Source organism: Aotus nancymaae, unplaced genomic scaffold (genome assembly GCF_030222135.1).
Source record: "Aotus nancymaae isolate 86718 unplaced genomic scaffold, 86718_ANA_hifiasm-v0.15.2.pri h1tg000011l, whole genome shotgun sequence".
NCBI lineage: Eukaryota > Metazoa > Chordata > Mammalia > Primates > Aotidae > Aotus > Aotus nancymaae.
This window is the reverse complement of record NW_026988422.1, coordinates 48,469,798-48,487,993: the sequence shown is the minus strand read 5'-3', so window position 1 is coordinate 48,487,993 and position 18,196 is coordinate 48,469,798. Positions and strand designations below refer to the sequence as shown.

At 49.2% G+C, this 18,196-nt stretch overlaps 1 protein-coding gene across 1 annotated transcript in view; it reads right to left on the bottom strand.

The window, feature by feature from the left end:
• PLEKHG3 (pleckstrin homology and RhoGEF domain containing G3) overlaps positions 1-17,733 on the bottom strand; it is a 74,052-nt gene extending 56,319 nt beyond the window's left edge. Inside the window, exon 1 of the mRNA XM_021669070.2 lies at positions 17,578-17,733. Coding sequence (XP_021524745.2) covers positions 17,578-17,646 — 69 coding nt within the window. The 5' untranslated portion in view covers positions 17,647-17,733. The remainder of the gene's footprint in view (positions 1-17,577) is intronic.
• Between the last annotated feature and the right edge of the window lie 463 nt (positions 17,734-18,196).

The window sequence follows — 18,196 nt, the reverse complement described above, 5'->3', positions numbered from 1 at the left end:
TGCCTCCCGGGTTCAAGCGATTTTCCTGCCTCAGCCTCCCGAGTAGCTGGGACTACAGGTGCACGCTGCCATACCCAGCTAATTTTTGTATTTTTTGTAGAGACAGGGTTTCGCCATGTTGGTCAGGCTGGTCTCAAACTCCTGACCTTGTGATCCACCCACCTCAGCCTCCCAAAGTGCTGGGATTACAGGTGTGAGCCATCTGGCCCAGCCTGCTTTTCATATATTCTCTTATCACGTATGCCCATTATAAAAAATGTGGAAAATTGGAAAAGTACTTCTTGCAAGTTTTATGAATATAAAACCTGCCCATAATTTAAACATGATATAATAAGAATAGAAGACAGTCACAATTTCCTGCCCTACTCCGGGCCTCCTCTTCAGAGGCAATCAGTTTTACATTTTTCTACTTTTAGATGGTCATCTCCTTAACACAAAGTAATTCGCTACTAAATTTTTATTTGTCAACTTCGGATATCTACGACTCCTGCCTAAGAAAGATGAGGGGTTTTTTAAAGAATTAATTGTTTATTTACTTATTTATTTTGAGACAGGGTCTCACTCTGTCACCCAGGCTAGAGTACAGTGGTGCCATCTCAGCTCACTGCAACCTCTGCCTCCTGGGTTCAAACGATCCTCCCACCTCAGCCTCTCAAGTAGCTGGGACTATCGGTATGCACTACCACACTCAGCTAATTAAATCTGGTTTTTTTGTAGAGACAAGGTCTCAGTATTTTGCCCAGGCTGGTCTCAAACTCCTTGCCTCAAAGCAATACACCCGCCTCAGCCTCTAAAGTGTTGGGATTACAGGCATGAGCCACTGTGCCCAGCCTAAAATGAGGTTTTAGATCACCCACCCAATCCCCACCTCTTGTTTTTAATCATTTACAATTTTCAATTATTCTATTGGTTATCTTTGTAACATGTAACAATGTACTCAAATTTCAGTGGTCTCCTCTTGTAAAATAAATTAACTTGAACTCTTACCTGTCTTTCTACTAAGACATCCCCTCCTACCCCCAACTTCTGTTAGTTTTACTTCTATATTTATATAATTGTGGTTGATAACATTTATTTGTTTTGTTTTCTGAGACAGAGTTTCGCTCTTGTTGCCCAGGCTAGAGTGCAATGGCATGATCTTGGCTCACTGCAACTTCTGCCTCCTGGGTTCAAATGATTCTTCTCCTGCCTCAGCCTCCCGAGTAACTAGAATTACAGGTGTGTGCCACCACATCGAGCTAATTTTTTTTTTTTTTTTTTTTTTTTTTGTATTTGTAGTAGAGATGGGGTTTCACCATGTTGGCCAGGCTAGTCTTGAACTCCTGATCTCAGGTGATCCTCCCGCCTTAACCTCCCAAAGGGCTGGGATTACAGGCGTGAGCCACCATGCCCAGCAGGTTGGTAACATGTAATTCAGTCTTACTTACTTTACCATAGATTGATTCTAGAGGTTGAAAACCTATACACTATATTTACACGATTACGACTTTGTCACGTTGTTCACTCAGTGTGACAGCACCTAAGTTCCCTCTCTGTGGCTCCACTGTCGTAAGGGAGATGATCTTTGATCAGCTGTGGGGAACACCGGGTTATAAAGGTGTTTGATGAATATGAGGGCTCAGAATCTTCCACACTTAAGCAAATGTTTAATTTCTACAAATTTCTCACAGTTAAAACAACAATAATATCAGGGCACAGACTATGAAGAATATCATCTTAAATGAAGTTAGCCGTTGCCAGTATGGGAAGGTCCCCTGTGATCCAACCAAATAAAGTCTTCCCACCTGCCTGACTTGCCTCTGTAATCAGTAATTCACTCCTTTGCAGTCAAGCGAAGCCCTCCACAAATATTCCTGGGAGGGCTGGCACATTAAGCAGCTGAACCTTGGCGCAACCCATTTTATCAGAGCGCTGCCTTCCTCTATGTCAGGAAGGGTGAGCCAGCTCCGATAAGCACAGGACTCCAAGCAGGTGGAGCTGCTGCATGGTCAGGATGGGAAGGCAGCTCTTCCCTGACTTCCCAGTCACCAGCCAGCCCTGGCTGGGAAGGGCAGTGAGTAGCAGCCGAAGCTATCCTCGCTTCCAGCTCCCACTCTCACTGCTGACTAAGGCTTGCTGAAGCTGATGTCAGCAGCACTACATGAGGCTGAGAAGCCGCTGCAGCTCCAGAAGTGCCGGGCTGGCAGCAGCCACCTCCCCAACCCAGCCCTGCCAGCTTCCACCTACCCAGAGCAAGTGAGAAAAACGATGTGAGGAGATCAAAAGAAAACCAGAGCAAAATACCCTAGGGAAAGAGCCATAGGCTCTAGGGAAAACCTGAAGGAGCTTCAGGAAAGAGAGTTGAGGGGTGCTCTCTTCTGCCTCCAAATGCTGGGGTTGACCTAAGTTGAGGAATGTTCTTTCTCCTCCTGCTTTCCCGTCACAACTCGTATCATCTGTGAATTGTCTGCTCTGTGCCCGTCTCTGCCATATGAGGGCAGAACCTGCCCTGTCTTGTCTTCACTGCATCCTCATGCCCAGCACGGTGCCTGGAAGACGGCAGGTGACTGAAGAACTGGGCACATGCAGAACTGATGTGCTCTTTGGTTTGCAAACGCCCTTCTTCTCAGCAGGTCTGTAACTTCCACATGCAGGCAGCGTCAGCTCATTACATGTAGACTAAATCCAACTGAAATGCTCAGAATCAGAGGAAAGGATTGTCTCTTCAGCCAAAGCAAGGGTCTTTTGGATTGGTTTAAAGAACTGGGACAACCCAGGGCCCTCCAGTGTATGTATTAGGTTGGTGCCAAAAGTAATTGTGATTTCTGTCCTTTGTTTTTTTAAGTAATGGCAAAAACTGCAGTGACATTTGCACCAACCTAGTAATGCCCACCAGACTTCTGGCAGGCCAAGGTTGTACAAGTGAGTGTCTACTAAGGAGAAAGAGAGACTCAGACACCAAGAAAAGCAGCTTTTCTGTCCATTTTATATATTTACAGTATTCATGGATGCACTCACATCTGTGAGAAAGGACATCCATCCAGGGGTTTTCACTGCAGCTTTGTTTGAAATAGCAAAATGTTGGAAACACCCTAAATGTCCCATTTATTGAGAATTGGGTTAAATAAATGATGGTAATTCTATAAAGTGGAATTCACTGTGGCCCGAAAACAATGCAGAAGCCCTTCATGTGCTGATGCAGAAGATTCTCCAAGATGTATAGTGTTGTGTTTTTTTTAAGATGGAGTCTTGCTCTGTCACCCAGGCTGGAGTGCAGTGGCATGATCTCAGGCCACTGCAACCTGCACCTTCTGGGTTCAAGCGATTCTCATGCCTCAGCCTCCCCAGTAGCTGGGATTACAGGTGTGTGCCACCACGCCCAGTTAATTTTTGTATTTTTTAGTACATACAGGGTTTCACCATGTTGGCCAGGCTGGTCTCGAACTCCTGGCCCCAAATGATCCACCTGCCTCAGCCTCCCAAATTGCTGGGATTACAGGTGTGAGCCACTACGCCCAGCCAAGATGTACTGTTAAGTGAGAAAAGTAAGACACAGACAGTGTGTAGGTACATATCATTTGTGAAAAAAAAGGAAGAAGAGTACATACATATGTAATTTGTACATGTAAAATTCTCTCCTGATAGGAATAGAGGAATTTGCTAACACTGATTGTGGGGATGAGAACTACGTGATTTGGAGACACGTAATAGGGAAACTTCACTTTTCCACTTTTTCACTTTTTGTTTTGCTGAGACAGGGTCTCGCTCTGCCACCTAGGCTGGAGTGCAGTGTTGCCGTCATAGCTCACTGCAGCCTCAGACTCCTGGGCTCAAGCAATCCTCCCACCTCAGCCTCCTGAGTAGCTGGGACTACAGGCGTGTGCCACCACGTCTGACCCTGCCTTTTGCATTTTGAATCATGTGACTGTGTGATTTATTTATTTATTTATTTTGAGATGGAGTCTCACTCCATCACCCACGCTAGAGTGCAGTGGCGCGATCTCGGCTCACTGCAAATTCTGCCTCCCAGGTTCCAGCGATTATCTTGTCTCAGCCTCCCAAGTAGCCAGGACTACAGGCACACACCACCACACCTGGCTAATTCTTTTTGTATTTTTAGTAAAGACAGAATTTCACCATGTTGGCCAGGCTGGTCTTGAACTGCCGACCTCAGGTGATCTTCCTGCTTCAACCTCCCAAAGTGCTGGGATTACAGGCATGAGCCACCGCATCCGGCTATATTTTTTAATGTAAATAAAAATGAATTTTGAAATAAATAATAACAATTGCCTCATTTATGCCAGTCAATATCTTCCAAATCACTTACTCAGTTTAGCAACTCTGTGAAATGGGTAAGGGAAAACAAATTATCCTCATGCTTCTTCTTCTTTTTTTTTTTTTTTGAGATGGAGTTTCGCTCTTGTTGCCCAGGCTGGAGTGCAGTGGCGTGATCTCGGCTCACCTCAACCTCCGCCTCCAGGGTTCAGGCAATTCTCCTGCCTCAGCCTCCTGAGTAGCTGGGATTACAGGCACGCGCCACCATGCCCAGCTAATTTTTTGTATTTTTAGTAGAGACGGGGTTTCACCATGTTGACCAGGATGGTCTCGATCTCTTGACCTCGTGATCCACCCGCCTCGGCCTCCCAAAGTGCTGGGATGACAGGCTTGAGCCACCGCGCCTGGCCTTATCCTCATGTTTCAACTAAGAAAGCAGACTTAGAGAAATAAGGCAAGTACCTAAGTGAATGTGTGCACATGTGTGAGCATGCAAGCCTGTGTGAGGGTGTGTGAACATGTGACTGTGTGACTGTGTAAAGCACGTGTGTGTGAACATGCATTGTGAGACTGTAGAGCATGTGTGTAAATGAGTGTGTGACTGTAAAGCACACAGATGAGTGTTAACATTGCATGTATGACTGTGTGAAGTGTGTGTGGGTGTGTATGAGCATGTATGTGTGGCTGTGTAAGGCACATGTGTATGAATGTGTGTGAACATGTATGTGTGTGACCGTGTGAAATAAAGCATGTGTGGATGTGCCCCTGAGACCTGGGAGGCCTAGCCTGGAAGAAACCAGTCACAGAGGTGGAGGAGCTCCTGAGGAGACAGAAAGCTGTGGGCCCAGGAGCCATGGGAGGAGCAGAGGCTGGGGCAGTCCTGGGGTGCAGCTGGGGCTGGAGCTTGGAGAGAAGGCCCAAGGTGCTGGTCGCTGGAAGAACACTGCTGCCTGGGGCTGAAGTCCTCAGGGCCAGTACCCACAGGCCCAGGGCCTAGAAGCAGCATGTCTACCCCCAGAGGAGGACTTTCCTGGCCCCACCCACAGCAGAGAGTAATGGCTGGTCCAGTGAGACCCAGCAGGAGCAGTCACTGACCACAGAAGCTGACTCGGTGTAGCTGGTGGTGGAGATGGAAGCATCCGCGTCGCGCTGGCAAGCTGCTTCCCTCTGTGCTGCATGCTCCACAAGTAATCACTCCTGCGCCAAATGCTAGAGCTGCAGACACAGCCCCCAGCCTCTGCAATATTTTAAGAGTGGGTTTAGTGTGGTCTTGTGCAAACTGCTGTGCCATGAGGGCGAGTGTCTACACTGCTGGCAGTTTTCTCTTCATCCTGCTAGAGCACATGGCATCCTCCAGGCCTCATCTTGGCCAGATTTTCCGCTGTCTCTATGAGTCCAGATGTTCCGCTGTCTCCATGAGTCCAGATGTTAATGTGGCAGTTCAGCCTCTGTCGTGAGCATTGATGTCCTTGCCAGGCTGCTGAACCTCTGTGTGTGAGTGCACATGAGTGTGAGTGTGTGTGTGTGCATACCGTGTGAACAAGTGCAAGGAAAGGGACTTATCACCTTTGGAGCTGAGGGTAGCACCATTTCCTCTTTTTTATTTTTCTCTAAGACAGAGTCTTGCTCTGTCACCCAGGCTGGAGTGCAGTGGTGCGATCTCAACTCACTGCAAGCTCCGCCTCCCAGGTTCAAGTGATTCTCCTGCCTCAGCCTCCCAAGTAGCTGGGATTACAGGCGTATACCACCAGGCCTGGCTAATTTTTGTATTTTTAGTAGAGAGAGGGTTTCACCATGTTGGCCAGGCTGGTCTCGAAACTCCTGACCTCAGGTGATCTGCCCACCTCGGCCTCCCAAAATGCTGGGATTACAGGCGTGAGCAACCACGCCCGGCCGCACCACTTCCTCTTAATGCTTCTAAGAAAGCCCAAGCCACCAAAGTACAAAGCATGGAAGGGCCCTGTTGTGGGTTGAATTGTACCCCCAAAAGATACTGAAGTCCTAACTCCCAGAACCTGTGAGTGTGACTTTATTTAGAAATAGGGTCTTTGCTGATGGTCAACTTAAAATGCAGCTGTTAGGGTGGGCCCTGATCCAGTATGATTGATGTCCTAATTACAGGGGGAAATTTCGACTTAGAGAGACAGGCACATGGGGAGGATACCTAGTGAAGAAAAGGGCAGATATGGGGTGAGGCATCTGCAAGCCACAGAGCAGCAAAGATGGCCAGCAAGCGCCAAAGCTAGGGCAGAGCATGTATGTGTGGTTGTGTGAGCACATGTGCATGACTATGTATGAACATGTATGTGTGTGACTATGTGAAATAAAACATGGGTGAATGTACACCCGCGGCCTGGGTCAGATTCTCCCTCACAGCCCTTAGAAGGAACCAAGCCTGCCAACACCTTGATCTCAGACTTCAAGCCTCCAGTACTACGGGACAGTAAATGTTCTAAGCCACACAGTGTTGGTAATGCAGGCATGATAGCACACCAGTCAAGAGCATGGAACTGAGTCTGAATCCAGCTTCACCACCCAGCTTTACCACCCTGGGCAAGTCACTCAAGTGTTAGAAGACTCTGTTTCTTCTTCTTCTTCTTTTTTTTTTTTTTGAGACAAGTCTCGCTCTGTTGCCCAGCTGGAGCGCAATGGTGTGATCTCGGCTCACTGCAACCTCTGCCTCCCAGGTTCAAGCAATTCTCTGCCTCAGCCTCCCAAGTAGCTGGGATTACAGGTACCTGCCACCACGCCTAGTTAATTTTTGTATTTTTAGTAGAGATGGGGTTTCACCATCTTGGCCAGTCTGGTCTTGAACTCTTGACCTCGTGATCCACCTGCCTCAGCCTCCTAAAGTGCTGGGATTACAGGCATGAGCCACTGCACCCTGCCAGAGCCTCTATTTCTTAAAGTGGGACTGGGAAGAGCATTGCCCTCCCAGGCCTGTTGTGAGAATTCCATGGCTTTGGCCCGTTGCCAGGCACATGCTAAGGGCTTAGTAAACTGTGGCTGTTATTGTTATTAAGAACACAGCTGTTTTCAGGGTCTCTGTCAAAATTCCTGATGACAAAATCATCTCCAACCTGCACAAAGTCCAAACACGAGAAGCCAGAAGAGGAAAGCAGAAGAGAAAGCCCTGTTGTGGAGGGCACATCATGTCAGGCATGGTGCTGTGTGCTTTCCCAGAGGAAGTTAAATTCTAGGCCAGGTGCAGTGGCTCATGCTTATAATCCCAGCACTTTGGCAGGCCAAAGCAGGAGGATCGATTGAGGTCAGGAGTTCGAGACCAGCCTGGCTAACATGGTGAAAACCCATCTCTACTAAAAATACAAAAATTAGCCGAGCGTGGTAGCATATGCTTGTAGTGACTTGGAACCCAGGAGATGGAGGTTGCAGGGAGCCAAGATTATGTCACTGCCCTCCAGCCTGGGTGATAGAGCCAGACCCTGTCATAAATATATAAATAAATTCTAGTACTCAAAAGCCTTAGGAGAGGGAGACCTGGGACTCCATGGAAGGACCTACAAGTCGGGATAGAGGTTTAGGGACAGGTCTGATATGGGAAGTGAGACAGGAACCTCCAAGAGAAGGGACACCCAGGCCCTGAGTGCTCCTGTGCTCCCTCCCTGTCCAGCCCTGGCCATGCCCACCATCATGGGGAGGTGCCTTGTGGGAGATGTGCAGACCACAAACATCACGGCCAGTGGAGCCAGAGTCACCCGACCCGCAATAATGCGCCTTTCTGCCCCAGTGGAGACAGAGCGCATTGTGTGTGCGGCTGTGGCCTGAGACTCCAGCACAGCTTGCCTCTCAGAAAGGCATGATTGTCTTGGGCAACCTCTGCAGACCGGGGCTGCCGACCAGTACGTCACAACAGACCCAGAGCAGGCGAAGGGACAGCCACTCTCCAGGGACAGAGCCCCTTTGAGACTCCAGCCTCAGAGGCCTCAAGGAGCCAGGGCAGAAACAGGAAACAGGCCGAGGTAGGAGCTTTGGGACAAACTGGGTAATTCAGAGCAGTGGAACCCTTTCAAAGACCCTGGAATAGAGTGTCATGGAATCTACAGCCAGGATTTGTCAGGAAAATCAGTGATTATGAGTGGAGGGTGTGCAGTCAGAGTGCCTGGGTTCAAATCCCCACTGGGGCATTCACTGGCTGGATGATTTAGAGCAAAATTGCGGATAAGGCATAGTTTCCCTTAACCCATAGATAGGGAGCTTTAGGAGGATTAAAGGAATTGATGTCTGATCCCTGGTAGGCACTCAAGAAATATTAGCTGTCATAATGATTATTAATCTATATTTTTCCAAATAAATTAGAAAAGCAAAATGTTTAGCACAGAGCCTGGTATCTAGTAGTTGCCTAATAAATATCAGCCTGTGCTCTGCATCCCTGACTTCTGTCCAAGAAGCTGCAGTTTGGAGAAGCTAGCAAAATGGCCTCTTTGCTTTTATTATTATTTTATTTATTTATTTATTTATTTATTTATTTATTTATTTATTTATTTATTTGAGAAGGAGCCTCACACTGTCACCTGGGCTGGAGTGCAATGGCACAATCTCGGCTCACTGCAACTTCCACCTCCCAGGTTCAAGCGATTCTCCTGCCTTAGCCTCCTGAGTAGCTGGGATTACAGGCGCCTGCCACCACGCCTGGCTAATTTTTTGTACTTTTAGTAGAGATGGGGTTTCACTATGTTGGCCAGGCTGGTCTCAAACTTCTGACCTCGTGATCTGCCCGCCTCGGCCTCCCAAAGTGCTGGGATTACAGGCATGAGCCACCGTGCCCGGAGTGGCCTCTTTTCTTTAGTGGCATCCTTTCTCCAGCAGAGAAAGGTGTTTGGTGAACCTACTGACAATCACTCTAGGTGAATAATCCTATTCAGTTTCCTCCTCGGGGCTGGGCCCCAGCCGGCCAGGTGGTAGCTTCTGTTTTGCAGGTGGAGGAGGTAGCCAGGTGCAAACAAGGAGGCCTTCATTTGCCTGTCTCTGCAGTGCCTCCCCGTGAATTCACATCCTGTGTTCTGCCTGAGCCGCGGCCTGGCCCAGTTCTTGGGAGATTATCTTTCCTCTATCTCATGTCCAGGCATCTGGAAGCGCCAACACCCTCACCCCAGTCAGTAACCAAATGAGCTTCCAGAGCTCTGGCCAGCTCTGCCCTGCCCATGGCTCAGGACCTCGCAGGAATTAGGAGAGAAGGAGCCTCCTGGGCCCATGCCCAGTTCTGACTGAGGCTGGGCCCAGGGCCTCTCCTTGTCCCTCCCCCACAGACACACAGGGCTTTATAGTCAGATTATGCCATGGAAACTATGCACACAGCCTGCCCCGTTCACATGGCCTCAGAAGAAAAAATAACAGTGCCTCCTCTCTCTGCCAAGACCCACAGTCCTCACAGGCCTGAACTACCAAAGCAGACCTCTTATGTGAAATGGGTCTCCGTAAAAATCTCAGGAGGTCGTGCCATTGCACTCCAGCCTGAGTGACAGAGCGAGACTCCATCTCAAAAAATATATATATCTCAGGAGGACTTATTTAGGGGTGCCCTTAAATCATTCCCCCTCCCCCAGCCCCCCGGCCCTCAGCCTTTCTCTACTCAGACATCTGGAGGACTCCTCCCACCAGGAACAGAGCCTTATATGGCACTGTCCTTCTGAGACTGGCTCAGACCTTCCTTCCCTCTCTAGTATCTCCCTTAGGCCCTGGGAGCCCCACTCTGATCTGCCCCCAACCATCCTCCTCCTCTTGGGATGAAGTCAGCAGAGCAAACAGGGCGTGTCGATTTGAGCCTCCCCGACCTTCTAGACCTGTGCTGTCTAATACGGCAGCCGCTAGCCACATTTGGCAATTTATTCTTTATTTTTATTTATTTATTTATTTTGAGAGTCTCACTCTGTCATCCAGGCTGGAGTGCAGTGGCGAGATCATGGCTCGACTTCTCCAGCTCAAGTGATCCTCCCATCTCAGCCACCTGAGTAGCTGGGACTACAGGCACAAGCCACCACACCCAGCTAATTTCTTCTATTTTTGGGTGGAGGTAGGGTCTCACTATGTTGCCCTGGCTGGTCTCAAACTCCTGAGCTGAAGTGATCTTCCTGCCTCAGCCTCACAAAGTGCTGGGATTACAGGCATGAGCTACTGTGCTGGCTTTTTTTCTACTCAAGATGGTGCTTTACACATGTGGCAATTTAAACTTATGTGTTAATTACAAATTTTTAAATTAAAAATCCAATTCCTGGCCGGGCACGGAGGCTCACCCTGTAATTCCAGCACTTTGGGAGGCCAAGGCAGGCAGATCACTTGAGCCTGGGAGTTCAAGACCAGCCTGGGCGACATGACAAAACCCCATCTCTACTAAAAAATATAAAAATTAGCTGGGCATGGTGGTGCACACCTGTGGTCCCAGCTACTCGAGAGGCTGACGTGGGAGGACCACTTGAGCCTGGAAAGGGAAGGTTGCAGTGAGTAGCGATCGGGCCACTGCTCTCTAGCCTGGGTGACACAGTGAGACCCTGTTTCAAAAAAAAAAAAAAAAGAGACCAGCCTGGCTAACATAGTGAAACCCCTCTCTACTAAAAACACAAAAAATTAGCTGGGCATGGTAGCACATGCCTGTAATCCCAGCTACTCAGGAGGCTGAGGCAGGAGAATCACTTGAACCCAGGAGGCAGAGGTTGCAGTGAGCTAGGATGGCACCATTGCACTCCATCTTGGGCAACAAGAGTGAAACTCCATCTCAAAAAAAAAAAAGAGAGGGAGAGACAGGATTTCACTAGGTTGCCGAGGCTGATCTCAAACTCCTGGGCTGAAGTAAACCTCCCGCCTGAGCTAGGAGCACTGGGTCAGAGTTCCAGAAGCTGAATTTCTAGACACAGGTCGCCATGGTGTGGGCAGTGGAAAGGCAGTGAATTCTCTATTACAGAGCACTTCACTAAGGGCCTGGAGGACACCCTGCCTGGGATGCTACAGTGTGGTCTCTTGCTCCAGATAAGGGAAGAGCCAGCCCAGATGTGCTCTAATGTCTCTTTTATTTCTGGGATCCAGATCCTGGGCCTGAAACTGCCACAGACAGAGGGGTTTCTACAAGGCACAGAAGCAGGACCCACGGATCTTTGCTGTCTTCGTTTTCAACTTAACATTGCAAGATTCTGGCTCCTTTTCTAGATTCAGAGTCTGGCCCCTGGCCCCTGCCCCAGGATGCCTCCCTCTACCAGTTCCAGGGCTGGGGGCTGGGGGCTGGGGCCTCTGAGAACACAGGGGCATCAGAATGGGGAAGGTGACTGGGGCTGGCACGTAGCCTCGAGAGCCTAGCTATTGAGCTGGGACTAATGAACCTGAGAAAGAACAGGTCCAAACAGGCCCCAGGGAGGCTTCAGGAGCCAGGGCCCACGCCACAGAGCTGAACAAAGCACCATGAGTCAGGCCAGGCAGGAGATTGCACTGCCCTGTCCCTGGGCTGGGCTTTCACTCGTGATTCCTGGGATTTAAGCATGAGGGCTGGAGGTGTAAGTACAGGCCTGCTAGGACGGTGGCTCCATTTAAGGGGCCAGAGAGAGTAAAAATGTGGTGACTCCTGGGACAAGCTAGAGTTTACTCATCATTGGCTGTACAGAGAAAAGGGAGGACTTGGTTTCTTCAGATTTCTCATCAACTGCTACAGGGTGAGGCTGAAGAGCCTAGGCTAAGGTGTTGTGTATCCACCAGCGGGACGCACAGAATCGGGCTCCCCTGGAAGGGAAGAAGAAAGGAATTTGCATGTGTTTAGCACCTGGTGCCATGGTCCGTGTTTCTCCAGCTTACACTACGGTGATGTTGACTCTGTGCCTGGCATTGTCCAAGTGTCACACACACTAGTGAAGGAAGCTGTGACGCAAAGAGGATTTGTCACCTGTCTGAGGTCACGCTTCTGGCAAGGAGTGGAACAAGAATTAAAACCCAGGTGCTCTGGCTCCAGAACCACGCTTTACCCGCTCTGCTGCCTGTTCCTCTAGGGCCCATCTTCGTTCCCAGAACAACCACTGGGAAGAGTATCATGACCTCCGTTCTTACAAATGCAAAGTCCAGGCTCAGCGCAGTTAAATGGCTTGCCCACGGTTGTGCCGTTAGCCAGCCGCAGAGCCAAGATTCAGCCCTGGGTGGATGTGACCCCAGTGCTCTTTCTGCCACCCCACACTGAGTCTCCAGAAAGGAATAAGATGACGATTTAATTAGCACAACTACTTTTAAAGTCACAACATACAAATTTTTTTTTAAAAGAAACAAAGCAGCTAGGTGCTATGGCTCACGCCTGTAATCCAACACTTTGGGAGGCCAAGGCGGGTAGATACCTGAGGTCAGGAGTTTGAGACCAGCCTGGCCAACATGGCGAAATCCCATCTCTACTAAAAAAAACAAAAATTAGCTGGGCGTGGTGGCACGTGCCTGTAGTCCTGGCTACTTGGGAGGCTGAGGCAGGAAAATCACTTGAACTTGGGAGACAGAGGTTGCAGTGAACCTAGATCATCCCGCTGCACTCCACCCTGGGCAACAGAGTGGGACTCTGCCAGAAAGAAAGAAAGAAAGAGAGAGAGAGAGGAAAGGAAGGGAAAGAAGGGAAGAAAGGGAAGGAAAAGAAGGAAGGAAAAGGAAAGAAAGAAAGAAAAGAAACAGCAATAAAATCTCTGAGAATGCGTGTGTAATCAGGCTAGATGAATTGTCTGAGCCTCAAACAAATCATCAGTAAAAAGAAGCAAGGCTTTTATTGAAATTGATTCCACGCCATTGTTATTGTAACTTCAGGTGTCAGCTGCTCCTGTTGACATAGAGTGCTTCATCCCAGTGGCACAGGTGAGAGGAACAGGGTTTGACAGAAAGAATCCTTTGTGGAGCTGACCCATTTTCCAGCTTGAGAATAAGTTCAATCAGCTCCGAGTTAAATTTCTGCCTCTGGTGTCTTCTCACTGTCCCCTGCCCTCAGCCTGGCTTCCCACCACTCCCCCTACCTACCTCATCCCTCTCTATGCCTCTCTTGTGTCTAGAGGTCAGGGTGGTAGAAACAGCTCTGCACTTGGAGTCAAAGGACCAGGTCTAGTTGTGTGTGTGTGTGTGTGTGTGTGTGTGTGTGTGTGTGTTTTGAAACAGAGTCTCGCTCTGTTGCTCGGGCTGGAGTGTGATCTCAGCTCACTGCAACCTCTGCCTGCTCACGACAACCTCTGCCTCCCAAGTTCAAGTGATTCTCCTGCCTCAGCCTCCCAAGTGCCTGGGACTACAGGCACCTGCCACCATGCCCGGCTAATTTTTGTATTTTTAATAGAGACGGGGTTTCACCATGTTGGATGACTGGTCTCGAGCTCCTGACCTCTGGTGATCTGCCCACCTCGACCTCCCAAAGTGCTGGGATTATAGGCGTGGGCCACTGTGCCTGGCCCAGATCTAGTTTTGTCACCAAATAGCTGTGTGGGGTTGACTGAGTCACTTAACTTCTCTGAGACTCTCTGGAAAATTGGAACCCAGTGACCTCCAAGATCCTGACTGGCTCCAGGGCAAGTGCTCATCATTATTCATTCACTGGACTGGCTTGAGCCAGGCATTGTGCTAAATGCTGAGGAAACTGAGGTTACTAGTGTCTATCTCTGGCTCCAAGGAGCTCACAGCCTAGCACTGTGACACAATTCTGCATGGCAAGCATCCTAATGGAGGCAAGCTGGGACTATGCTGACCCAAAGCACAGCCTTCTTGCTGGGAGGGATCAGAAAGGCCCCAGGGAGAAGGAGATCTCTGTGCTGAATGTGAAATGATAAGAAGGTGATGAGGGACATCAGAGCCGGAGGAATAGCATGCACAAAGGCACAGAGCTGCGGACCAGCACAGCATGACTGGCCCCTGCTAGTCACATGGTGTGGCTGGAGCAGAGAAGGCATGTAAAGGAGGAGTCGAGTCTTCAGAGATGGGCAGGGGCCACATCATACAGGCACAGGGACCTACAGAGGGTTTTAAACAAAAGATCGGCAGTCTGATCTGTTTGGAAACCACACCAGTGGCAAGAAGGATGAGCAGTGGTAACTTCTGGGGTAGAAGATCAATTAGAAAATCATCCCAAAAGCCCAGGCCGGAAAGACTGAGGGCCTCCACTAAGGCAGTAGCAGTCGGCATGGGAGAGAAGGCAGGGATAAGAATTGTTCTCATTTAAAGAGGAAGAATGTACAGTCAAAGAGTGGGGGCCAATGTCAAATAAAACAAGGGGTCCCACTTTCTGGCATTGGTGTCTGGGTGGATTAGAAGCACAGAAGGAAGAACAGGCTTGAGGGAAAAGATAATCAAATGTGTGTTGTATGTCTGAATGGATGAAATTCCTCTAGTTTAGAAAACTTGTATTATTTTAAAGGACACTTAGAAATGACTACCTTGGCCAGATGTGGTGGCTCATGCCTGTAACCCCAGCAGTTCAAGAGATCAAGGTGGGAGGATTGTTTGAGCCCAGGGGTTGGACCCCAGCCTGGGCAACATGGTGAAACTTCATCACTACAAAAAATAGAAAAATTAGCCTGGCATGGTGCCACATGCCTGTAGTCCCAGCTACTCAGGAGGCTGAGGTGGGAGGATTATTTGAGCCGAGGAGGTTGAGGCTACACTGAGCCATGATTGCACCATAGAATTCCAGCCTGGGCAACAGAGCAAGACCCTGTCTCAAGAAGAAAAACAAAAACAAAACAAAAAAATGACTACCTTATTCTTAAAACCCTACAGTAATGGAGATACTGTTTTGAACCACTTTCAAAAGCATTTTCACTATCAGTAAGCCGTACTCTGTCATTGCACCAGCACAGCTTGTGGGCCGAGGGAAGGAGAAAGGTAGATACCATCTAGAAAAATCCACAGGGCAGGGAAGAAGAAAGGTATGATGGAAAGGAAGTCTCTGAAAAACAGAAAGAGGAAGTGTGAACCGTCTGAACCCTCTGGAGCTTTAAGGGGGCTGGGTGGGGATGGAGCTCAGATGCCAGTGTTCTGTCACCCTTGTCAAACCTTGTCAGTGGCATGTACAGCAATAGAAAAACTCCACGGAGGTCAAGAGCATGTCAGAGACATGCCTGTAATCCCCACACTTTGGGAGGCCAAACCAGGAGGATTGCTTGAGCCCAGGAGTTCAAGACCAGTCTGGGCAACATAATGAGACCCTGTGTCTACTAGAAATAAAAAAATTAGCTGGGTGTGGTGGCTTACATCTGTCGTCTCAGCTACTCAAGAGGCTGAGGTTGGAGGATTGCTTGAGCTCAGGAAGTTGAGGCTGCAGTGAGCCATGACTGTGCCACTACACTCCAGCCTGAGTGACAGAGACCCTTTCCCTCCCCCACAAAAAAATCGTGTGTGTCCCACTTTTCTTTTCTTTTTTTAAATTTAGAGTCTTGCTCTGTCTCCCAGGCTGGAGTGCAATGGCGTCATCTCAGCTCACTGCAACCTCGGCCTCCCAGGTTCAAGCAATTCTCCTGCCTCAGCCTCCTGAGTAGCTGGGACAACAAGTGTGTGCCACCACACCCAGCTACTTTTTGTATGTTTAGTAGAGATTGGGTTTCACCATGTTAGCAGGCTGGTCTCAAACTCCTGGCCTCAAGTGATCCACCCGCCTCGGCCTCCCAAAGTGTTGGGATTACAGGTGTGAGCCACTGCGCCCAGCCTTGCCCCACTTTTTGATTGGATCCCTGGAGCAGTCAGTCCCCTTCCAGGGTGTTCCTATGTCCACCGGGAGTAGCTCCATAAAGTAGAGACAACTGCACGTTGCGTTGAATCTTGGAGCAGGACCTTAGCTGTTCTATCCCTTCCACACGGCCCCACCTCAATTCCCCTTGGCTTGAGTGTGGCCCGGGAGAAACCCAGAAGTCCCTAAGAGGCCCTAGGAAATGCACAGGTGGTGGAGAGCCGAGAGCCTGTGGACCTGCCTCAGGCTGACGCCAGGAGGTAAATGGAAAGCACTGGTGACATGGGAGGGGTTCCGGTTTGTATCTACAGGACCAGCAGAGCTGGCACAGGACCCAGGAGCCGGGTGAACCACAAGCTCTCCCCAGCCAGAACCCCGGCTGTGGACGTCAGCAGGCGTAAAGGCCACGGAGGACCAGAAGACAGCACAGGGCCCCGCACCCAGAGTTATCCACAGGGTGAGGCTGGGAGCGGAGAGGCAGGAAGGGGACACACCCAGAGAGGAGATGACATTCCAGGCAGGGATTTGGCTGAACTTTTATCCAAAAGAGGCTGAACTAACTTAATACAACTAATTTACAGTGGAAGAGACTGGTTTTCCTTAATTGTCACGTATATGTTCTCCCACCTAATATTCATAGGAATGAGAATTTGTGAAGTTTACCTCTGTTCTAGAGAATAAGGGGGCACCTTCTTCTCTTTTTTTACACAGCTGAGTTATCGTATATAATTTTGACACCTGTCAAATCTTTGTTTTTAAGTCAGGTCTATGAGACATAATTTACATACAGTAAAATTCACCCTTAAAATGTAACTTTCAATGAGTTTTGGCAAATGTGTACAGTTGTGTAACTATCACCCCAGTTAGGAGACAGGACAGTTCCATCACCCCAAAAAGGTTCTTCATACCCTTGTGTAGTCAATCATGTTCCCCTTACCCCCTCACTAATCTGATGTCAATCTTAGTAATTTGGCCTTTTCCAGATTTTTATATGAATAAAATCATGTAAAATGTAGCCATTTGTGCTAAATTTTTTTTTTTTTTTTTTTTTTGAGACAAGGTCTCACTCCTGTTGCCCAGGCTGGAGCGCAGTGGCACAATCTCAGCTCACTGCAACCTTGACTTCCCAGGCTCAGGTGATCCTCCCACCTCAGCCTCCCAAGTGGCTGGGACTACAGGCATGCCCTGCCACACCCAGCTAATGTTCTGTATTTTTATAAAGACAGGGTTTCACCATGTTGCCCAGGCTGGTCTTGAGCTCCTAGGCTCAAGCAATTCACCCACATTGGCTTCCCAAAATGCTAAGATTGCAGGTGTGAGCCACTGTGCCCAGTCTGTGTTAAACTTTTAAACATATTTCCTTAACTACCTCTGCTTCCTCTTCCTCGACTCAGCCTTCTCTGCAAATTGCTTTATATGGACAAAACTGGTACCAGCAGCGACCTCTGCAGCCGCCCCAACCCCACCACTAGACCCCGTGTGACAACAGTCCCCAGAGTCATGGGTCTGGATCCTTGACATTCTAATCTTACTGGTTCTCTGCAATGCTTGCTTTGCTTTGGGTTCTCTTTTCTTTTTTTCTTTTTCCCACCTCTTAAGACACAGAAGCTCTTTCCTCAGATCCCTCCCCACTTCTAGCCCCTTCCTCCCCTCCTCACCTGTTGGTCCTCTTCCCTGGCGCCTGGTTCCCTGGGAAATCCACGTGCAAGGGCCTCCCTCCCTTCCATGCACTCCTCCCCTTCTGCACAATCTTCCTCCTCTCCTCTGATCCTCTGTCTTCTGCCACCTTGTTCTCTGTGCCCAGGCCCTCTCGTGATCTCATTCACCACAGATACACCCTGCTACCCAGCTGCCGCCCGCAAGCATCGTTTGATTGGTGTGTTTGAGGTTTGTTGACAGTTGGGGTTTTTCTCTCTCAATGAGGAAGAAGCAAGAAACCTCAACACAGCAATTTCCTCCTCAACTCCCAGTGATGGTGACAGATTCTGAGGCTCCAGGGCTGGGGCTGTGTCTTCACATGCCCTCTGGCGTGTTGTCCTCACAGTGGCAAAGAAATAGGAAGGTGAAAAGGTAAGACAAGAGGGAGTGGCATCTGTGCTTAGGGGCAGGGCTCAATTTGTCTGATGTGGGAGGACCTCAAAGGTGTCTCTCTTCTCATCTGAGCCAGACATTTGCAAGCTGACTGCCCTCAAGGAGCTGTGCACACCTTCTTCATCCACCATGAGCCTTAGCAAAGGGTCACCCCAGGGAACCGAAGCTCTCCCTGTGTCTCGAGGG